The following is a 21228-nucleotide window of genomic DNA, read 5'->3' on the forward strand; positions in this document are numbered from 1 at the left end:
TCCTTCCTGTGATACGAAATGCATCGCGCTCGCAAATCGTACAGCAGTGCCTAAACCGCTCATCAATTTGACCCACTGTCACCGTTCACCGCCTTGAAACCAACATGCACGTCCAACAAGCTGCCAACACCAATGATGCAAACGTGCTTCGCAAGTTTGCGCAATATTTACTTCGCATTGGTGATGGTGCTGAGCTGTTGGTGCCAATCACTGATGACAGAGTCCGGCTTCTAGATTGAATGCTCGTGCCACATCACAACGTGGGATATACGAAAAAAAGAAGACATTAACACAAAATTGTCCTTGCCAAACGGACGACTAATAAGGCGGAGAAACTCGAATACGTGCCCAGTAAGTGGCAGATACCAGATACCAGTAACAGTGCCCGTTCATCTCCAGCCAAACCGAGGGCTTGACCATCACTGACTACTGGAGGCAGTGCTCTACTATAGTCCGTCGTTCAAATCAATACTTCTCAACATCTTACCTTCGGGTACAACAATTACTGTATTGGAGGAAGAAAAAGAAAAAATCATTTCATAGCTGCCGTTCTCTGTCGGGTTCAAACTTTCCTTTTTAGGCATTCCATAATAAAACGCCTTCTCCACAATTATTTTTATTCTGCTCCTCAACTCCTGCAAATCCAAAATACTTTACCATGAATTTGTCCAACTCCAATTTATCTAAAGGACGACTTGACCGCTTCCTTTCACGCAGGCGTGGGGAGAGGTATTTGGCATTGGACAGCTTAGAGAAAATTTTGAAATAAGAAATAACCGTAAAATACCTTTCCATAATTTACAATTTAGACCCGTCCATGCAATTGAACCATTAGTTTTTCTCTCACGGGATGACTTTTGTAAATTTATTATTCTTTCTTTTTAGTGTATTAAACAGGAATAGCTCATACTCATGTATATGCAACCAACGTTCTTCAATAGATCGTCGTCAGGAACAAATTGACGCACGTTACAAGATTGACCACCGAGCCATACCGAATACACCTTTGAGATTTACAGAGCAAAAACGAAAGCGGGAAGAATTAGATAAAGAAAATAAGTTTGGCTTATCAGAAGAACACGCTAAAAAACTCACCCGTATTCATAGAGGACAAAGGTAAGGAAAGTTTTTGCTGCGCTATCAATCTCCCTTCTTTATCTTTGTTTTTCTCTCTCTATAATAATACAACAATGATTTATTTCTTTAGGACAACGCTTCATGCTACGGAAGAATTCGTGATCAGGCCTTATATCGAAAGTCACGAAAAGCCATCACCCAAGCAGCAACAGCAACAAGAAAAACCTAAGCGACAACCAATGGGTGATAAGACAATGAAGAACACTCGTCAAAGCTCAGTATCCACTCAATCAGTCAATTCAGCAGCGCCGAGATCTGTGGTTTCTATGCGATCGTCAGGGGCACAATCTAAACATTCGGCACACCCAACACTATCTATGCGTTTAAATGACGAAAACGCTATTGCGCACGACGAAATCTTAGACAACAACAAAAAGGAAACTTTGGCAAAGTCGGCACATTCTGCAACAAAATCTACAACAGCTTTGTCTGAGCGCTCAATCCACAGTATTACGAAGAGTTCAATTGCAGATGACAAAAACAGCGTTGTCGATGAAGACACGAGTGACTTGATGACTTTAGCAAAGAAAACCGTCATGGAGCGCTTTCTTGGTGAACAATTTACAAAAAGTGAAATCAAAACCGGAGAAGCTGAACTGGGACAAGAGGATGATATCCGTCATCATGACATCTCACAAAAACGGCAGCAACAACAAGTAGCGGAAATACGGACAGGATCAGCAAAAGATAGGGATGACATCGACAACAAAAGATCTCCAAAATTTTCGCTTACTGAACCTTTGGAACATGACACCAGCGGTGGTGCAGCAACTGCCGAGCCTCTGGACGACGAAGGAATTGAAGCATACGCAGACAAGATGTCAGAACGTGACGCAAACGAAATGGTAACTCAGACCGATAATGGCAACAACAAGCACGATGATGATATTTCGCAAAAGCCATCGGCTCCTGCTGTCGCAAACCTGTCGGATCGCGTGGACGAGCAACCTCATCAAACGCCGATGCATAAAACCCTTATGGATCCCAAACTCTCAACCTCTTCAGGCACAGACATGTCGAAACACTATGATGATAGCCCGCTCCAAAAGTCGCCGATAGCAGATCCAGCACACAACGACGACGACCGCGATGAAAATAACGACAGGATTCAAGACCCCATAGATACGAATAATAACAACGATAATGATGACGATATGGATTTCGATATTGTCTACGACTACGGGGATGATAACTCAACAAATGTAAGTGCACCCATCGATCGTCGGGCCAGTAGTCCACAAGAACGGCGAGACCTAGAGGAGCAACAACATCAACAAGAGCAAGACAACCATGAACAACAGGGCAGTATGCTGCCAATGACTCGCAAACCCAGGCGTGGCAAAGTCAGTTGGGACGGGATTGCTGTATCGAATCTGGTATCGACCCGTAGTCATTTGGATGAGGCTGCCATGGAAGCATTGCGGCAAGAGGTTTATGATGCCCTCAGAATCACCGCAAAAGCTTATCGAAACCGAGGATTTGTCCAAGCGTTGCGTGATATGGAGGTACTAGCCTTCCAATGCGGTGAGGAATTCAGGTAAATTCGTTCTGCATGCTTTCTCTACCGTTTTTGGCTGCAATAGAACTGTCCCTTCTTCTGACACACGCACCACATTTTTGGCTTATTACTCTCTATGTATATTAAGAGGCCGTAACGAGTATCATCAAAGAGCTAGTGATATTACGGTGGGAAGAATCAAAGACGCGTTTAGTCATCAGGTAAGAGTTATTGATGCTAAAGGCAGAGTGCGTGCGTGATCAAAGTTATGATAATTACTCAAATGGATAACGAAATGTTCCTTTGAATGATAGGCTACGCTATGCCGAAAGGTGGACGAGCTGAGATACAAGACCCAACGTGTCAAGGCTTTGCAGGACCAAGCACTCAAGCGAATGCTTGCCGCACAAACAGAGCGCCATAAGTTACATGGTCAATCAAGTCGTCTACACAAAGCGTATGAGAAGCTACACGGTACCAATGAGGTAATAAAATGAAAATTAAATGCACACACACGAAGGAGGGAGAGAGAGGTACTGCCAAAGAACGTGTTAATTTGGTAATAATATATATACATTTGCATACAACAGGCTGATACCGGACTGAGCGACTTTTTGAGTGAGCTTCAGAGTTTCGCAGTATCCACAACAGCAACAGCAACAACCACATCGACATCGACATCAGACAATCAATCATAAAACTTCCAGTCATAACATGGTAATAAATGTATATATTTAATTCTCACTTTCGATACCTATGAATACAAACCCCATGCAGCAGTAAACCATATTGCATTTATATGCCCGGGGCGGTAGCAAAGTGCGCACGAGTGTAGTGATTCAAAAGATACAACGGAGTTTTGCCTATTTTTTGAACTAGCATCCCCATTGTATACAAATGGGCGGCTTACAACTAGCTTAGTGGTAAGTAATCAATCGTTCTAGGTCTGAATGGCATACACAATCCAAGGCTCGTGTAACATAGTAAATGTAAGCTGCTATGCCAACTTTTACAAATATGTAGCAAGGATACCGAGGTTGTGTCTAATGTAAACTCTAGTTCATAATTACTCTATGCGGGCAGCGTAACTACATTATTGTTGATATAGTGTGTCCACTGTAATTGTATAATGATTTAGATTTGACAAGCATGGCTCTGTTGTGCTGTGACGTCTGGAGAGAAAATGCTGCCCGCTCTGCGTCGGAGGTTGCAGAGCTCCCTCTTCTTTCCAACTTGTTTTTTTCCCTTTTCCTTTTGCTTTTCTTTCTTTCCTTTTCTTGTACTGACTTTTTTGACAACGACGACAAGAACAACCACTACCAAAACGCCCCTACATTTACACTTTATATTAATACAGCAAAGAAACACGACATATATATCTACGCTATAATCATTCCAAATCTACCATGCTTAATAGTCATAAACAACCACCTATTCAGCGACTATCACCAGAACTGACACTCCAGCTTGTACTCTGTCTGGAAGCACGAGACGTGGTCGCGCTTGCTTTGACATGCAAACATTTCTACGATTTTCTCTTAAAGAATGACAGTGTATTTGCTCGACTCGTTGAACGAGATTACGGAATCAACTATAAGCGCACGGATGGCGATCAAACCTGGCAGAGTTTCTACAAGGATCTGTGTACGCGTAACGCTCCAATCTGCTGCCGCCATCTCTCTCGAGTGCCAGACGAGCCCAATGAAACGAAACGCGTCATTTATCGAGCAGCATTACAAACCACCGTTCGTTGCGACTTTTGTCATTCCGAAGACGCTGTTTTTCTTTCAATGAGCCCTTTTTCGGAAAGTCAAGGTACGAGGAAAAAGAACGAATAGATACCAATTTACAAGCTTATACAGAACAGCAAACAAACAGAAATGAAATGTTTTGCTTTGGAAGCAAAGGTGCTTTTTTTTATTTGACTGAATTCTCATATTGTTTTTCCTTACATTAGCGTGTCGCTCGTGTGTAAAAGTCAAGACTACCGAAGAACCATTCCCCGTTCAATTAGAAGTTGCAACAGGAAATTTGTGGTGTATGGATGATACATGCTCACGCAAGGTAAAGAGAGAGAGAGAGAAAGTCACAACAGGAGTATAGCAACTAGCTTGAGATTATTTAGAGCTAACGTGGACATAAAAATAATGTGTATAGCTTGGAGATGAAGAAGCAAACTTGAACGAACAACACAAGGTCAAGACGGTAATGAACAACCTCAAGGATGAAAAGGAAGGATCACTAGACCGTCGACGCAAAGCCGAACACCTACTTTACGTCCAAGAGCTCCGAAGAGAGGACATGAAATTGAAACACTATCTGGTGGAGAAGCAATGGGGAAGAACTTGGATGTTATTCCGAACACGTAAGTAACTGAGACTCAGAGGCGAGCAACCTTCGTTGTAATGTGGTGTGAGTGATAAACAAGGGCACTACCGGTAGCAGTAGTAGTAGTAGTAGTGGTTACAGGATCAATTCAATGTATCATCCAGTCTAACATCTTTGCTCACAATAGGCGAAGGCTCACCCTTACCAGGCAAAATCTCGAATCACAAGCTTGCTCGAAGCAATGGCTCACTGGATCCCAGCATAAGATTGCCCAATGACAAGTATCGTCCTTCTCCAGAAACGCATGCGGACATCGTCAGTGAAAAGCTGTGGTTGTATTTACAAAAGGCATATGGGGTTCAAGGCAAAGCATACAGTGAAGGTACGGGCTAGCGAAAAAAAAAACGGTTAAAGGGGGGAATAAGCAAGAAAGAGAAAAGATGTTCTGACTCGATACTTATGCAATAGATGATTTGCAATATCCGGAATACGGTCGATTGAGAGCATACATTGATGATTTCAAAACAAGCATCTTGGCTTACCCTTAGTTGTTCTATTTCCTTATGTACGATAATGTTACCACTTTTTCTTCCTTCGTTTGTCCCACTAAAACAACCAATTCCCTCGTACTTTATTTTTTCTTACTAGAAAAACCAGGATATGCAAAGTGTGTATATATTGTTTGGAGCGAAAGAGAGCAAGCCAGGGATGTGTGTGTGCTTTGCTGTTCTTGCTTCTGTCAGGGGAGAGATAGTGTGTGTGAAGGAGTAAAGATGTCATTGGCGAATGCGCTGTTTTCTGGAAAGAGTGTTGAGCTGTTGTGTGTGCATGGGTGGTGGGTGAAAATGGGGTTTATGTTTTGCGTGTAAGGTTGAAGAGGTATACAACATAGTTTAAGAACTATTAGATACTAGAATCGCGTGAGGGATCCCACTTTCCAAACTTTGATGCTTGCTTCTTAACAACCAGAATTCCACAGTCGTTGTTGCTGTCGCAGAACTGTAAAAGGACCGTGAGACCACATTTTCCTAACTGCTCACGGAATTCAAGCACCTGTTTCGCAAACTTGTACCGCTCAACCGTATCTTTCACCATGAGATCACTGTGTTCCAGGCATCTTTTCAAATATTCCAAGGGCAATTCTGCATACAGTCTTGCCCACTCTTCAACGGTGTTGTGCCATCCTCCTGTCGGATCTGCTACATGGACGCATGTTCCAAAGTTGACTTTGGCAGATTCGTTGTTGTCGCCGCCGTCATGTTCTTTGCTGTTGTTATCGCAGGAAGAAGTAGGCGGTGGTTGTTTGTTTAGTTGCCGTGGTAAACCCGATACCAAATACTGAACGATATGATGATCGAGTAGGTCGGCCCATAGGCGTCGAGGTTGAGAACGGTGTTGGTGATGGTGGTGATGAGGAGGAGGAGGAGGAGGAGGAAGTTGTTGCTGTGACGAGGAGGATAATAGTGCTGAAATCCAGTATAATATCGTGTTCTGATTGAAGCTCTGGCCCATGACATACACTAGCTCACGTTGCAGTGATTGTAATTCTAGTTCCTGTGTCGCATCCAGCAAGTCAAAGCACAACTGGGGCTTTTCGTTGACGATAAAGAACAAGTCCTGCTGTGTCAAGGGTCGGTAGAGATGTCCAATGACTGTATGAATTGTTTCGGGCGAGGCAACAATGTCCAAGTCCATCACTAACGGAGGCTGATGTACGCTCAGACCGAGTAAATGTCGGTACAGCACCGGAGACCGGGTAAGGATAAGGGAGTGTAAGGCGTAAGACTTTTGGACCGCAGGAACATTGACGGTGATATCCGAAAAAAGTCCTTTTTCAGTTTTAAATAACAAAATGTCAAATGGGGTGCATAAAGAATACATCCAATGTAACATGCACACTCTAATGGAAAGAGAGAGAGAGAGAAAGAAGCTTACCTTGACAGAATCCAACATGATACAAGTAATCACAGTAGTTGTTTTGGTCTGGCGTAAGAGATGGTGTGCTATTATACAAGGATGGGGCGGTGCTGTTTGTCGTTTGCTGCTGCTGCTGTTGTCGTTGTTGTTGTGGTAGTTGCTGTTGCTTTTGCTGTGGTGGCGCTCCTCCTCCTGCTGTTACGACAGTTGACGTTGTCATTGCCGGGGGCACCATAGAAGGAAAGAACGCTTGTTGAGGTGGTTGATGTGGATGGTGGCGCGCAGGATGGTGCGCCATGGGTGCTAACATTGGCATAGGTACAGGTATGGGTATAGGCAACTGGTGCAAGGCAGGAGACGATTCATTATTTGTGTTGATCAAGCCATGTACACCTCCTCCTGCTGCTACCGTTGTTGCTGTTGTTGTCGGCGATCCTGCTGTTCCATTAGCACCGTTCATGAAGGCTTGTTGTGTAGCTTTGTAGTGTTCCCTGGCGGTGATTACGGGTGTGGGCATGTCTTGAACCATAGCTTTTTGTTTTTGTGTGTGTGCGGTAGGGAAGAGGAATGTTTTAATGTAATGAATATATGGTACAATAGGGTTTTTTTAAGATTCTACATGAAAAAAAAACAAGTTTGATTGAGTTTGTCTTTTCCAAAACAGAACTCTAGAGCAATCCAAACCATTACACAGACACACACACCATATATATATATGTATATATATGATATATTCGCGTTTATATTACTCCTCGTACAGTAACCTTACCTTGTATTTACAATCAGACCTGTTTGAAGGGGCTGTACGAAAGAAAAGCAATGCGCTAACACCCTCTTAGTGACCCTCAGTGGCGGCGGACTAGTACATTAGAGAAATTGACAGGCCGATCCATTGTATGATAAGTACCCAGATATCCACAAGGGGCTTTCTAACATATTTACCACTGTATAGCAACACTTGTCGATACAGTACTGCAAGAAGAGAGGTACCACTTATAGCAGGGACCTATATACAATATTGCCATTAAGATCACTCTGAGACATCGTACGACTGTACATACAGCAGTTTATGGATGCGCAACACATGCTGCACCTCTTAACAAATATGATGTTCTGGGCAAAAGAGTCACTCTGACAAGGTATAGAGTATTGTAGATTTTCATTGTGCGCTTCAACGTCTCGTGTATGGGATGGAGGGGGTGAAAGAATAATGACTGTGATTTTACAATGATGTGAAGGGGGAAAAGTAGAAGATAATGTACAAGAAGAATAGAATAATTTAAGCGTAATATGCTTCACACATATCTGCAATTGGCAAACATGCCAAGTATTTACACCACGGGCAAATCTATCGCAAGTGCAACAAGTCAGGTTAGAGCGGCATATCAGTAAATGTGTAATAACGAAGACAGGCCCTGGTTTTTGAAACTTACTTCTTGAGGATCCTGACCACTATAGAAAACATCGATCATGCCATAAAACATCCCGACAAGACCGCCCAAAAGAATGAGGCGAACAACCCACAAGCATACCTTGGAGGTTCTGGTTGCCGTTGGGATTGGAAAGAAGATGACGCCCGAGAACAAACCCGCCACGAAACCACCAATGTGTGCGAACTGTACAACAAGAGTGAGTGGATTGCACATTTTGCGACCAAGCATCTAGGTAAGGCTCTTTAGCGATCATGTACTTACATTGTCGAGGCCCGGTAAAAGACCAAATACAAAACTGAACACTAAGAGCATACAAAAAGGTAAATAATAGGTAAGGCAATATATTAGCACTCAAAGCTAAGTGTCTTTCCAAAGGTATGTAACTTACGCATGAGGAAAATCAGTTTAGTGAATTCCCACCAGGGGTTAAGCGTGGTACGCCATTGGGTAAAGAGATCGATAAAGAGAAGCGCGACAACGCCAAAGAGGGCACCGGAGCAACCCACGGAAGCGTTACCGACAGGCGCAAAGACACCACCGAAAATGAATCCAAAAGCCCCAGAAGCGAGCCACACAATGGCATATCGTATAGGGTTCATGAACCGTTCCATGCTTGCGCCAAGTGACATGTGGACAAACATGTTGAACAGCCAGTGGATGACGCCCGAGTGCAAAAAGATGGCTGTAAGGAAGCGGTACCACTGATCCGGTACATCAGGGTCCTCAAAAGTAGATATGCCACATACATCTTGCAAGGTGCATGGCGGGCCCACGAGGGTGGTGTTCGTCTGTACAGGAGTAAGCGTGGGTGCAGTAGCGCCAGTCTGGCCATAGTCGGTCATGTTAGGGCATTGGTAGGTCCCACTGGTTGGGAAGTGTGTTGTTTCATGCATGCACGGTACAAAGCGTGCACCGACTAAAATGAGGGTATCTGAGGACGGGCCAATCATAATATTGAAGGGGCTCACTGGAAAGAAAAAAAGAGAACGCAAAAGTTAATATCATCCTTCTCCTTGCTGCTCATGGAATTGTTCAGTAATTATTGAAAAATCAGAATTTATGCGCACTTTCTATCACGTTGCCAGTGACTTGATGGTTCTTGACCAGTTCGTAGACAAGCATACCGAGCATTGCCGCACCTGTCAGATAGGTCCATACTGCTGGCCATGATCGCCGATACCAGAAATGCTCGGGCTTGCCATTGCCCATCATAACAGGAACTGCTTGATGTGGCGGAGGCGTTGGATAGTAGTTATTGTAGTTGTAGTAGGGCTGTTGTGCTGAATAGGATTGGTAGCCATTGTAGTAGGGTTGTTGTTGCTGCTGTTGCTGTGGTGACGGCATAGGCGACATATTTCGACTCGTTTCCTGTGGAACGAGGTTATCACGCGATTGCGACGCAGGTGAGGAAGCATCGTGAGCAGGCGGTGTTGGTGCTGGAGCATCGCTGAACTGGACCGATCGTTGTTGTTGTTGTTGTTCTTGCTCCTCTCTCATGGCGGAAGTGTTGATTCCCTCTGACCCTGATTGTTGGTGTTGGCTGTTTAACAAATTTGCTTGTGAGGAATGGTTGTCGTTTGTTTTCGAAAGTATGTTCTCCAGCATAGAAAATTAAAAAAGGAAGACAGAAAGAAGAAAGACAACAGAAAAGGCTTTGCTCCTATCCTAACGCACACACCAAAAAGGAAGATGAAGAAGAAAGGGAGGGGTTATTTTTAGGTACATGCTACGCGGCTTATTTCCGAACACACACACACGTCAAATCAGGCACTGGTTCTTGCTACTGTGCTACTACTGCTGCTGCTGCAATTGAAGCCTGGATATCGCTTCATAGTACTTTAATGTCTGTCAGTAACGATGTCATAGCGCCTAACGATGATGTCGTTTCATGGTTGATAACATGTAATGCCAGTTTAGCAAAAAGTGACAACAGCAGCCCATGTCTGATTGCCAATCTTCCGCTTTTTTCTCAGCCAACAGCCAAGACATCGCACAAGAACAGCGGGCTGATCCGACGTCCGATGCTCACTCTTCTGTTTACCTTTTACAGTCATTTCAGGAAATAAAAGTCGCTGGTTTTGAATTTGAAGTCGGTCAAAAAAATCTTTGTGTTCAATTCAGTTTACTTTTATTTTTGCCAACATTCAAATGGAGATGCAATTTTTTTACGAGGATGGACAAGGACATGTTGTTGATGAACATGGAGTTGAGCCAATGGATCTTTCTGTTGACGAGGAGCTTTTTGCTATCGAAACAATAAGTTCTCGTACCCAGTTTCTACAGAATAAACCCCCAGAGAGACCGTTTAAGCCCACATTGCGTTGAGGTAGGGATAAAAGGAACGATGTAGATGCTTATATGGAATTATGCAATAAGAGACGATATACATTTTACTCAGATGACGAAAAAACTAGATTTTTTCATTTGTTTTTTAGTAAATGCCTCACTGCTTCAGCTGCTGCAAAACGATTAGGTATTCATGTTCGTGCGGCCCAAAGATGGGTCAAGCGTTATTATAAAGATCCTGAGAGCATTTTCGAGAAAAAGAAAAAAGCAGGCCGACGTCGTATTCTTGGGGAAGAGCATAAGCAATTTATTTTAAATTACATTGGTGATAATCCTTCTGCTGTTTTAACTGAACTGGTAGAAAGTTTATTGCAAAACTTTGTAAATATTAACGTTTCTCGTAGTACTGTCTATAATTTCATGACAACGCAGTGTAATTTATCCATTAAACAAGCACAATTCCAACCTGTGGAAAGAAACAGCGAGGAAAAAATTCAACTAAGGTACGATTGGGTTCAAAAATGGCAACAAACTGACTTGGACTTTACAACCAATTGTGTCTTTCTTGATGAATCAGCCTTTCATATTAATTTGAAGCGAGGTATGGCTTGGTCAAAGAAAGGAACTTCTGCAATAGTTACAGTACCTGTGACTAAGGCCAAGGCAACATCTATTCTAGGAGCGATATCCGCCACTGGTCTAATTAACGTTAGTTTGCGAGTCCTAAAACGTATCAAAAAGAGAGAGCTTGGGTGTGAGACTAATACTTACAGCATAGGAACAGTGACAGGACATTATCTTAGCTTTTTAAAAGCCACTCTTGATGAAATGGACAAATATCCAGAAATGAAAGGGCATTATCTTGTCATGGATAATGCTCCTATTCATAGCTCAGCTGACACAGGAAAGTATATTCAATCCCGAGGATATCGATGTGTATATCTTCCTCCATATTCTCCTGAGTTGAACCCAATTGAACAATTCTGGTCAATAATCAAGAGTAAAGTTAAGCGCAACAGATTTCTAGAAAAGGAATCGCTTATGACTAGAATTAGAGAGGCATGCGATAGCTTATATGTAAGTGACTTCAACGGCTTTGTTTCTCATTCTGCGAAGTGTTTTGGTAAGTGTCTCAACAAGAAGAGGTTATAAAAATATGACAAAACTTCAAAAAAAAAAAAAGAAAGAAAGAAAGAAAAGAAAAGAGAGACAGAGAGAGAAAGGGAAGAGGGAAAAGATGAAATATAATGGGATTTGTGGATATAGCAAATAATTTGGCATTGGCCAATCTTGCACAGTAGGTTAAAAGTGAAAAAAAAAGGAAGAAGTCCAATGAGCCAAGGCATAGCCGAAGGTGTGAGAGAAGGCATAGCCGAAAGTATGAGAGAAGGCATAGACGAAAGTATGAGAGAAGGCATAGCCGAAGGTATGAGAGCAGGCATAGCCGAAGGTATGAGAGAAGGCATAGCCGAAGGTGTGAGAGAAGGCATAGCCGAAAGTGTGAGAGAAGGCATAGCCGAAGGCATAGCCGAAGGTATGAGAGAAGGCATAGCCGAAGGCATAGCCGAAGGTATGAGAGAAGGCATAGCCGAAGGCATAGCCGAAGGTATGAGAGAAGGCATAGCCGAAGGTGTGAGAGAAGGCATAGCCGAAGGTGTGAGAGAAGGCATAGCCGAAGGTATGAGAGAAGGCATCGCCGAAGGCATAGCCGAAGGTATGAGAGAAGGCATAGCCGAAGGCATAGCCGAAGGTATGAGAGAAGGCATAGCCGAAGGTGTGAGAGAAGGCATAGCCGAAGGTGTGAGAGAAGGCATAGCCGAAGGCATAGACGAAAGTATGAGAGAAGGCATAGCCGAAGGTATGAGAGAAGGCATGGCCGAAGGCATAGACGAAAGTATGAGAGAAGGCATAGCCGAAGGCATGAGAGAAGGCATGGCCGAAGGTGTGAGAGAAGGCATAGGCATGCCTATCTATCTGCAGCGTGTGTCACGGGATTGCCAACTCTTGCCAAACAAAAAAAAAAAGCGAAGATCGCTCTCTCCCTTTTTTTTTTATCCAACTTCGAAATGTCTGGTGTTCGACAAGTTGTTTTTCTTAAAAATCGCTGCTTCATCGACAATGATTGTACCAAGTCTTCAGCACGCCAAGGCACCTACGCGATCACCTTCAAGACATCCACGGTTTTGTTTTCCCTGTCCGTTTGGAATCCACACGCCGATACAACAGCAAGAAGTTCTTGTTCCTGAAGTATCGTCCTGCTGCTGGCGATGATCTTGTGAATGAACGGTTTGCCTGCCCATGCTGCATTGATCATTTTGATAGTTTGAAGGACCTTGCAACCCATTTTGGGATTATACACAACGATTATCGACCTCCACAACTACAACAACAACGGAACAAGGATACCGCGAATAGCACGTCTTCAGCCAATGAAAGATGTGGCGAAGTTACCCCAAGCAGCACTACTTCCGTCAATGAAGAGAGTAGTGACGAGGCAGCGCTCTGTTTTCATCAGGAAGAGATTTCACCATCAACATTACAAAAACGCTGTCGTGATGAAGTATTGTCCATGGATGGTATCGTATTCCTGCCACCCGGCAGCGACCGTTTGCTGATAGATTCCTTCGATGTGTCTCAAGCGTTCTTCGATTTTCAGTCCTCATTAATGGATGACAAATGGAAGCTGTCACTAGAAAAAAACGTCCATCTTGCCTTGGCGGCGACTTCCATTCTGCTTCTCACGCCAAATAACCACTGCAGCGGCTTACAACAGTTCTTCACGATCGAGCAATGGGCGGCCACCAACAATTGGATTCAAGACCTTTGCGATATCAAACGCCAGCCGATGCCTTTGAAAACTGTTAGTGACATGCTAGGTGTAATCGACGATCTCATGAACAAAACCATCAATCGTGAAGAAGCTGACGCCAGACTGAAGAAATTGCCCTTGAGTGAGCATGAACACAAAACTGCCAAGGCATTAGGTGGATTGATATTGAAGCTGATGCCCGTTCCGATGGATGAAGATGCCAATGAAACTGAGCTGTGTACACGGTTCATCGATCCGTTCCTTACTGGTTTGTTTGATGACCCTGATCAAGGTGTCTATTTACGGTGGACCAACGACGCAACTTTTGAAGCCAAGTCATACGAAGGTTTTACAACTAACCGACCGGATTTGTGCATCACGAAGTGCTGTGGTGTAAAATGGATGTCAAGCCTCGGATATGGTGAGGCTAAACCTGCTGCCCGTGAAAAAGAGCACTATGTTTTATGCAAGGACTTGTGGAAAGTAGCTGTTTTTTGCAAAGACGCCTTGGACAACCAGTTGATGCAATGGGTGCTCGGTATTCAAATCATCGGCAGAACAATCCGATTCTATCTCCTCATACTACTAGGCAAACGTTTGTATGTGATGCTTGAACTGGCGATGATCAAAATCCCTGACTCACTCCAAAACTTGTCAAGCTTTGTAACTGAACTGCCAAATGTCCTGAAAGTCCTTGATGCTTTTCACCGAATTTGTGTTCCTTCCAATGATACTACAAGTACCAGGGACCGCTATACGCTAACTTTGTCGACTCAAAAGTTCAACCAACTGTTTACCGTTTCTAAAAACCGCAAAAGACCATGCCATTTGAATGTTCGGCATAATTGATTCCATTCTTTCGCTTCCTATGTCTACCGATGGTCATTGACCAACCGCAAGATAAGTTTTTACTTTTCTCCCTCTTCCCCTCTCTCTCCCAAAAATTGCGTATGCCATTAAACTTTACCGACATTGCCCCATTCATCAATAAATGAAGATATAACCCTTCATAACTCTGTGCGGTTGATTTGAAGACGGAACACATTCTCTTGCTTCCAGAGTATTACTGTATAAATGGATTTTGCACCCTTTCAAAACAATATGGTATATTATTTTGCTTTTGAAAACTAATAGCTTCCATAGCATTAAGAGTGGATGCACTGGCAACATCGGGTAAGTGTACCATCAACTTCTATGGTTACGGCTGCTAGGAACGATAGACCAAGAAGCCTGGGGCTTACCCTAGCACGGAACACAACCATTAAATGACCAAGGAGGAGTCCGCTTTCGCGCGTCGTTTATTTCTGCTTCGTAATTCCTAACGGATACTGATCTCAGTGCATATAATAGATAGGTATATTATAATCCGTTTTAATGAATGCTGGGTTGGCTCATGGTTAGGTGGTATTCGGCTTAACGCATCTGCTCTTTTCTTTTTATCCGGTGCCATGGAACTGAAAGAAGGTTCTTAAAAGAGCTCTGAGTGACTCCAGTGCCTTGTTGCCGCATATGAGGAACCGCACTGGTGGTAGCTTTGCCGTCAAATGCGTTGTGTGTTAAAAGAAACTGTGAAGAACCGGACGCAGAGGTTAAATATATATTACATTGCCAATACATACTACAGCGCCTGTTATGTACTGTAAATCAAAAATAGCATCATTTCTAGCAGTAGCCACGGTGCACACTGACTCAAAACCATCAAAATGATGAAACTAAACCGTAATATTTGTCTATAGATGTATTATGAACGGATCGTACGGTCCACCTTACTTGAAAAAAAAGACATTCTCGTGATACAACTCGACGTTTTGTCGTTGATGGGCATGAGACAGGATTTTAAAGGCGGAAGTGTACGTTAAGCAGTGTGTAACCTGAATTACTGATGGTTGCACACAGCTCGCACTTTTTGCTAGGGCGCGTGTCGCGTTATTATGGTTTATACTTTTTTCAAGTTGAATTTTATTAAGTCTATATTTAATGTAGAGGCCAGCGACCTACTAAACGTCCTTGGTAGAGTAATGGAGGAGCGCGACCTGCGTTTCTTCATGGATAGCCAGACACGGGCTATCCATGTTGGCTTCTATAATGGGAGAGTAGTCCAAAATGGCCAAAGAATGGCCACCACCACTGACAACAGCAAACCTTTGGAAGAAACTGTCCTGGTAAGTAGTTAAACTATTATAGAGTGTAAAGGACCAGATATTGATACTGAGATTACAGTTTCCAGAGGAGGTACTTGTGAGCCCAGCTTCCTTTGCTGGGGATAGCTGTGGAATTTGTTCCACACCATCTGGCTCCCCACCCAAGAGGTCCCCACCCCAGCCTGGCTCCAACACCAGAGGTCACAAAGCTTAGAGAACAACGTCGTTCTCAACAGCGTCGCCCTGTTCGTTTTGCTCCTTCTAATAGGGTAGTCCCAGTTGTAAGTACTTTATCTTTTTATGTACAATTGTATGTCTTTAGAGCACCTTACTTTCATTTGTATCTTTCAAACAATAGCACTCTTAGTTCGACCCTCAGGATTGGGTGAATAAGTCTTTTGGCAACCAAAACTTGGAGTTAGAAATGGCTCTGAGTCTTGAGGCTTATGACCTCTGTTCTTTAGTGACGCTGTCTCTGGCCAAACTGATTCCTAATTCAAGTGTAGAAGGTGGTCAGGGATGGCTGAGAAGTCAAGGCTGTTCCCTGGTCGTTCAAGGCAACCACAAGAGCCGTTTGTTGGACAACCTGCTCTATATCAACTTATTTGCCATAGGCAAATAATATTAGTGAATAAAGTGTATTGCAACTTTTCCACGCCAGCAATTTATTTCACTGCGGTCGCAACCAGCAGAGATCTTCCTTTAGTCTCATATAAATACAATGTATCAAATCCTAGAGCTGTAAAATACTGTAACAACTAAGAACAAAAGAAAATCGTGGATTCACGTACAGCTGGCTTTTTGATTTATGCAGTCGCAGCCACCAAACAAAAGAAAGTGGCGTTAACAAAAAAAAATTCGTTTGGCACATGTTTTGGAGACTTCTTCATGAGTGCCAGCAATAAAGATTTGACCAGCAAAATCAACAATTTATCGATAACATCCGATTCCGACAAACTCGTTACAAAAGATGGACGATTGAGTCAAAAATCATATGACAAGGAGGCATTGAAGCAACGGTTACAAATTCTTGGACGGAATCCCGAACAAAGTAAGAGCGAAACATGACCCTTTCCTCGGCTATTTGCAGCAGCGGCTGTAGTAGTAGTAGTAGCAGTGTGCAATACATCTTAAAAAGAAAAGTAGAAGAAGGAAAAACTGATAGTAAAAGACTAGATATATTGAACGTTATACGACAGGCTTGCACTGATACCTTATCACGAGACGATTTCGGCAAAACGCTTCAAAGCATAAAGGCCAACTTCGTACAACGGGACTATGAAGGCATCTTTACAGCAGAAGCACGTAACCTACAAGTATATAGTGCTGCCTATGTTCCTGGACGCGCTCTTTGCTATTTCGAAATTTTCTGTCAGTCGCAACTGCTCAAGCTATTAGCCCGACGGACGTGTATCTACGCCATTGGATCCGGAAGTGGTTCAGAGCTTGTCAGTTTTGCAGCCGCCATGACGCGTGTACCTGCTGAACGACAACGGATAAAGCTTATCATGCAAGATATTGGCGAATGGGCTAAAGTTCTGGAAACGTTCGAGTCAGCGTCACGGCAATCTTGGAAACTGACAGAAGAGCAGTTCTCGTGTCAATATTTGCAAGGGGATATCTTGGATCCGACCAAGCGTGACGAACGAGCCCAAAGAATAGCAGACGCAGATTTGATTACCTTCATGTTTGTGATGAACGAGCTGTTTGTTAAAAAGGCTGCTGCCATGGAAATGGTCCAGTCTCTGGTTACCAATATGAAGAAAGGTGCCCATTTATTGGTAAGTGTATCGTTGGATAGCAAATTAAATCCTCCTCTTCCACCTTTTCTTACAAACCGTATCATGCGTATTCCTTTTTAGGTGGTTGAATCAGCAGGATCGTTTTCACACCTCAAAGTTGGCAATAAGACGTATATGGTTCATATGCTTCTAGACGCTATCAAGGACTTACAGTCTGTCATTAGTGATGATGCGCGGTGGTATAGACATCCAGACAATGTGAGATATCCCCTTGATGTTCAAAATATGCGATATTTTATTCGATTATACAAAAAAATATAATTATGTGTATATAATAAGACATTCAAAGATGTTGTACATGTGATGAAATGGTAATTAAATAACTAGTCCTTGGTTCGCTTGTGCAATATGTGATACTGTAAATAAACATCAAGTATAAAATCATATAAGTAAGATGACTTGAACAAAACGTGACGCAGCTGGTGTGCGTTATAATTCATCTTACCGGAAGGGATGATTGGTCATCCGACGAAAGCCAGCGCTAGAAAAGAAATTAAACTTAGTATCACATCAATAGTATAGGGCATTACACTTCAAAGTCTTACTTTGAGTTTTGGAAGCTTAAACAACACAAGTACGATGAATGCAAGCAGCAGCAGGATGTTCAATGTAGAGCTATCATTGTCATCACCCACTGTGGCAGTGTTGCTCTCGCTAGGGAAGAACCCGCCTTGGGATGGATCATTTGCTGCATTCACTAACTCATTTTCAAACGGATCATATTCCGGTTGTTGGTGCTGCTGTTCTTGTTTTGGTAGCAGTGCAGAATCAGGTTGTACATCGTTCAATGCCTTTTCAAGCGTGTCATTGATTTCTTGGACAGTAGTATCGACCTGGTAATCGTCCAATGTTGTGCCGTCTATGTTGTCTGTGATCGTGCTTTCCTCTGACAAAGTAAGGTCAGGCTCGTTAACATTTTGTGGCGATTGTTTATTGTTGTCGGTGGTAGCTTGTTGTTCCCGGTTGTCGTCCTGTGGTGTATAGTCGGCGACATTGGGAGTAGCATCATCCACTGGGGGTATGTTCAAGTTCTCTTCGTTCATGATTGTAGATTCGTCGTTGATATGCTCCTCCTTGTACTCCGTTGCTGCATCCAAGTCCATACCGTCGTCATTTGTCAGACTTGGATCATATTCGTCGACAATGGCATCCAACTCGATCCCGTTGGTGAGATTTGAATCATTCTCAGTATCGACATCAGTGTCCAGATCGACTCCATTTGTGAGATTCGGGTCATTTTCGGTCTCCAAAGCAATATCCATGTCTGCACCGTTTGTGAGAGTAAGGTCCACGTCGTTATCCAAAAAATCATCACCATCATCTGGCAAGAATGTTTCCTCGCCATTATCGATGACTTGCTCGGTTTGGTCTGCATCTGTCGCTCCTTTCTCTTGTGATTTTTCATCCCACGGGGCGTCGACAGTAAGCTCGCTGCCAACAGGATCGTCATCCACGGCTTCTTCGTCTTCATGCAAAGGTTCTTCTTGCTCCTGATCTTCCAACGATTCTATCGAGTCACTAGTTTCTTCAGTCACTTCGTCGAAAGCGGACTGCTCCAAATCTTCTTGAGGAATTAGCTCTTCAGGAACGTCAGCCGGTACTTCAGCGTCGGTAACCAGTGAATCTTCATCAGCGAGGGACGTACTGACGTTCTCTTTTCCGTTTTCTTTTGCAGTGTCGAGCAATGCGTCGTTATATTGTCCTTCAACGCTGGCTGTATTATCATCAACCAGAGGATCGACAGGTTCATCAATGCCGGCGTCCGCGCCATTCTCCAGGGGTACTTCATCAGCATTAATGCTGGTGTCGTCTTCTGCTGTTGTGATGAAGACGCTATCTTCGTCATTCTCGTTCCCCATAAGAATATCGTCGTCGTCATTGGTGGTTGTGAGATCATCTTCGCTCATTGCGTTGAGGTCTTGCTGTTCATCCGGTGGTAGCATTTCGTCCTCGTTGTCCGTGCCTTTTTTCTCGGTACTATCATCCGTCGAAGCCCACTCGTCAGCAAGATCGTTGATAATTTCCTTTTCCATGTCATCTTGGACACCGGCTTCTGTTGTAATTTCTGATGAATCGTCTTCAGGATTGATAGGTGGAGCAGGAGCTGCTTGAGTTGAAGGGGCTAACAAAACAGCAGCCGTTAGAGCAGCACTAGCAGAGACAAGCATGATAGTTAATGTAAGATTATTAATGAAACGAAAGGAAGTGCTGTTAAAAGGAATGGAAAGAGACGTGAGGTGAATGAAGGGATTAGTACGTCGGTGGGTCCAGAATAGTTTGCTTAGTTATGTGTGGAGCGGGGTGTTGCCTTGGTTACACCGTCGACATTGATCAAATGGAGGCGAAAATAAATACCGCCCGCTCGTACATGCTCCTACTGTGCCAAGACCACCACGTTCTTTTCTTGGTATGTTCCAAGGCAACTATCTTCCTCGGGCAATAGTAACAGTGTCGAATCTGCTCGCTACTGGATTATTAAATAACACGGAATATAATACATTTTATCATTAACAACGAATACGGTCTGGCCGTTTTCATACAAGTAACTATATCAATCAATGGTACAATTTTCGCATAATATATCATCGCTTCGTAGAATAACATCTTTATGCACAATGAGCCCATATGCATAGAAACAATAAACTTTCCATATTAGCATTCGCACATGTAGTACACCGATTACTATCGAATACAGTGCACTCTTTCCGGAAAGTTAACTCGCCCAATGGCGAGAACAAATTCAGGTTGTACGAAAAGCCCTCAAGGATATATAAAAAAGCACGCCAAATGTCTGTCTTTGTTTTATTTCTTTTTCACAACGTCAGAAATCTCACGTATTGGACATTCAATTCTTAGTTGAAAATGGGAAAGGTTCTGTTGTCGACGAGTATGGCAGACCTGAACCAATGGATTATATTGTTGATGAGGAGCAGTCTCGTCTTGAAACGTTGAGCTCTCATACACAATATTAAGCTCAACTACCTCTGGAGAGCGAGAAAGAAGTAGAGCTAATGCAGGTGGAAAACCTGGCAAAATGTAATAGTGATGTTGTTATGAGGGAGACATCAGTGAAGCGAAATTATACACGCTATTCAAACCAGGAAAAGTGAGGTACTGTATTCAAAGTACTTACAGCTCACATCGTCGCGACGATTTCACTACTATTATTTGATTATTACCAAATAAAGAAGCGGACGTTAAATCTCAAAGTTGAAACATTGGCGGTTATGGACACTGACAACGAGTTCTTGGCATTTCCAACATTATTCGCAGGCAATCGCATGCGTCCAGAAACGGCAGATGGCAAGCGTCTTTCATACGTTGATATCAGCAAATCATTTACAAGATCCTATGACAGACGTGCAGTGAAAAGAGCAGATTATCTTCTGTTCATGGACAGAAAGCGGATGTTGACACAACTGTCAAGTAATGTCCAGATATGCTTGAAGAAAACGACTTCTGGTAGAGGCGCTGATCGACCAGTGGGTGGTACACTGGATGCCAATAACATTCGTCAATGGTTAGCAGGGATGCAGCCTACAAAGTTTTTACTGGCATCAGATCATCAGGGGAATATTGGCGACAAGAAAAAATGAAGCTGCTATCGATGTTTCGACAGTTTGGAGTTTCAACCTTATTCGTGACACTATCTGCTGCAGAAGCCAAATGGACCGAGTTGATCAAAATATCGAGGTCAGTTGTTGATGAAGTTGCGTTGACGGACGAGCAATAGAAGCTCTTGGATCAAATGAAACAAGAAGACTGACACAAGGGGACCCCGTAACGTGCGCCAGGTACTTTGATATGCGATTCCGTGAACTACTGAAGACATGGAAACCACCATAGGGTACATTCGGAAACAGAACAGTGGCTCATC

At 43.3% G+C, this 21228-nt stretch overlaps 9 protein-coding genes across 9 annotated transcripts; 6 read left to right on the forward strand and 3 right to left on the reverse strand.

Moving 5' to 3' along the window:
- The first annotated feature begins 561 nt into the window (after window positions 1-561).
- On the forward strand, window positions 562-3558 carry BDB00DRAFT_816561 (uncharacterized protein). Its single transcript, XM_053123005.1, has 6 exons — window positions 562-729; window positions 810-859; window positions 942-1116; window positions 1208-2674; window positions 2784-2856; window positions 2950-3558. Exons 1-6 carry the CDS (start codon window positions 659-661, stop codon window positions 3130-3132), a joined length of 2019 nt encoding a protein of 672 aa, XP_052981247.1. The 5' UTR covers window positions 562-658; the 3' UTR covers window positions 3133-3558.
- A 196-nt stretch (window positions 3559-3754) lies between these two features.
- Window positions 3755-5689, forward strand: BDB00DRAFT_281460 (uncharacterized protein). The gene is made up of 5 exons (XM_053116776.1): window positions 3755-4450; window positions 4593-4699; window positions 4793-5000; window positions 5151-5345; window positions 5432-5689. Exons 1-5 carry the CDS (start codon window positions 4042-4044, stop codon window positions 5509-5511), a joined length of 999 nt encoding a protein of 332 aa, XP_052981248.1. The 5' UTR covers window positions 3755-4041; the 3' UTR covers window positions 5512-5689.
- BDB00DRAFT_816573 (uncharacterized protein) lies at window positions 5587-7030 on the reverse strand. The gene is given in 3 exon segments (XM_053123006.1): window positions 5587-6789; window positions 6800-6803; window positions 6899-7030. The coding sequence occupies 3 exon segments, from the start codon at window positions 6914-6916 to the stop codon at window positions 5867-5869; spliced, it is 945 nt and encodes a 314-aa protein (XP_052981249.1). The 5' UTR covers window positions 6917-7030; the 3' UTR covers window positions 5587-5866.
- A 762-nt stretch (window positions 7031-7792) lies between these two features.
- Window positions 7793-10044, reverse strand: BDB00DRAFT_816579 (uncharacterized protein). The gene is made up of 5 exons (XM_053123007.1): window positions 9381-10044; window positions 8702-9280; window positions 8575-8615; window positions 8314-8496; window positions 7793-8228 (listed from the first exon to the last, which is right to left on the reverse strand). Exons 1-5 carry the CDS (start codon window positions 9916-9918, stop codon window positions 8160-8162), a joined length of 1410 nt encoding a protein of 469 aa, XP_052981250.1. The 5' UTR covers window positions 9919-10044; the 3' UTR covers window positions 7793-8159.
- Window positions 10045-11768: 1724 nt separating this feature from the next.
- On the forward strand, window positions 11769-12519 carry BDB00DRAFT_973740 (uncharacterized protein; the record flags this gene model as incomplete). The annotated part of the gene is made up of 1 exon (XM_053129889.1): window positions 11769-12519. A coding segment is annotated over exon 1 (588 nt), but the record flags the coding sequence as incomplete, so codon positions are not given.
- A 925-nt stretch (window positions 12520-13444) lies between these two features.
- BDB00DRAFT_882641 (uncharacterized protein) lies at window positions 13445-14257 on the forward strand (the record flags this gene model as incomplete). The annotated part of the gene is made up of 1 exon (XM_053128166.1): window positions 13445-14257. The coding sequence occupies one exon, from the start codon at window positions 13445-13447 to the stop codon at window positions 14255-14257; it is 813 nt and encodes a 270-aa protein (XP_052981252.1).
- Window positions 14258-15522: 1265 nt separating this feature from the next.
- On the forward strand, window positions 15523-16171 carry BDB00DRAFT_786830 (uncharacterized protein; the record flags this gene model as incomplete). The annotated part of the gene is made up of 3 exons (XM_053120642.1): window positions 15523-15570; window positions 15786-15830; window positions 15917-16171. The coding sequence occupies 3 exons, from the start codon at window positions 15523-15525 to the stop codon at window positions 16169-16171; spliced, it is 348 nt and encodes a 115-aa protein (XP_052981253.1).
- A 33-nt stretch (window positions 16172-16204) lies between these two features.
- On the forward strand, window positions 16205-17612 carry BDB00DRAFT_955136 (uncharacterized protein; the record flags this gene model as incomplete). Its single annotated transcript, XM_053129646.1, has 3 exons — window positions 16205-16600; window positions 16726-17330; window positions 17412-17612. Exons 1-3 carry the CDS (start codon window positions 16438-16440, stop codon window positions 17610-17612), a joined length of 969 nt encoding a protein of 322 aa, XP_052981254.1. The 5' UTR covers window positions 16205-16437.
- On the reverse strand, window positions 17587-19724 carry BDB00DRAFT_816593 (uncharacterized protein). The gene is made up of 2 exons (XM_053123008.1): window positions 17797-19724; window positions 17587-17707 (listed from the first exon to the last, which is right to left on the reverse strand). Exon 1 carries the CDS (start codon window positions 19517-19519, stop codon window positions 17885-17887), a length of 1635 nt encoding a protein of 544 aa, XP_052981255.1. The 5' UTR covers window positions 19520-19724; the 3' UTR covers window positions 17587-17707; window positions 17797-17884.
- Window positions 19725-21228: the final 1504 nt, after the last annotated feature.

Source organism: Zychaea mexicana (assembly GCF_025766255.1).
Source record: "Zychaea mexicana strain RSA 1403 chromosome Unknown BDB00scaffold_24, whole genome shotgun sequence".
NCBI lineage: Eukaryota > Fungi > Mucoromycota > Mucoromycetes > Mucorales > Lichtheimiaceae > Zychaea > Zychaea mexicana.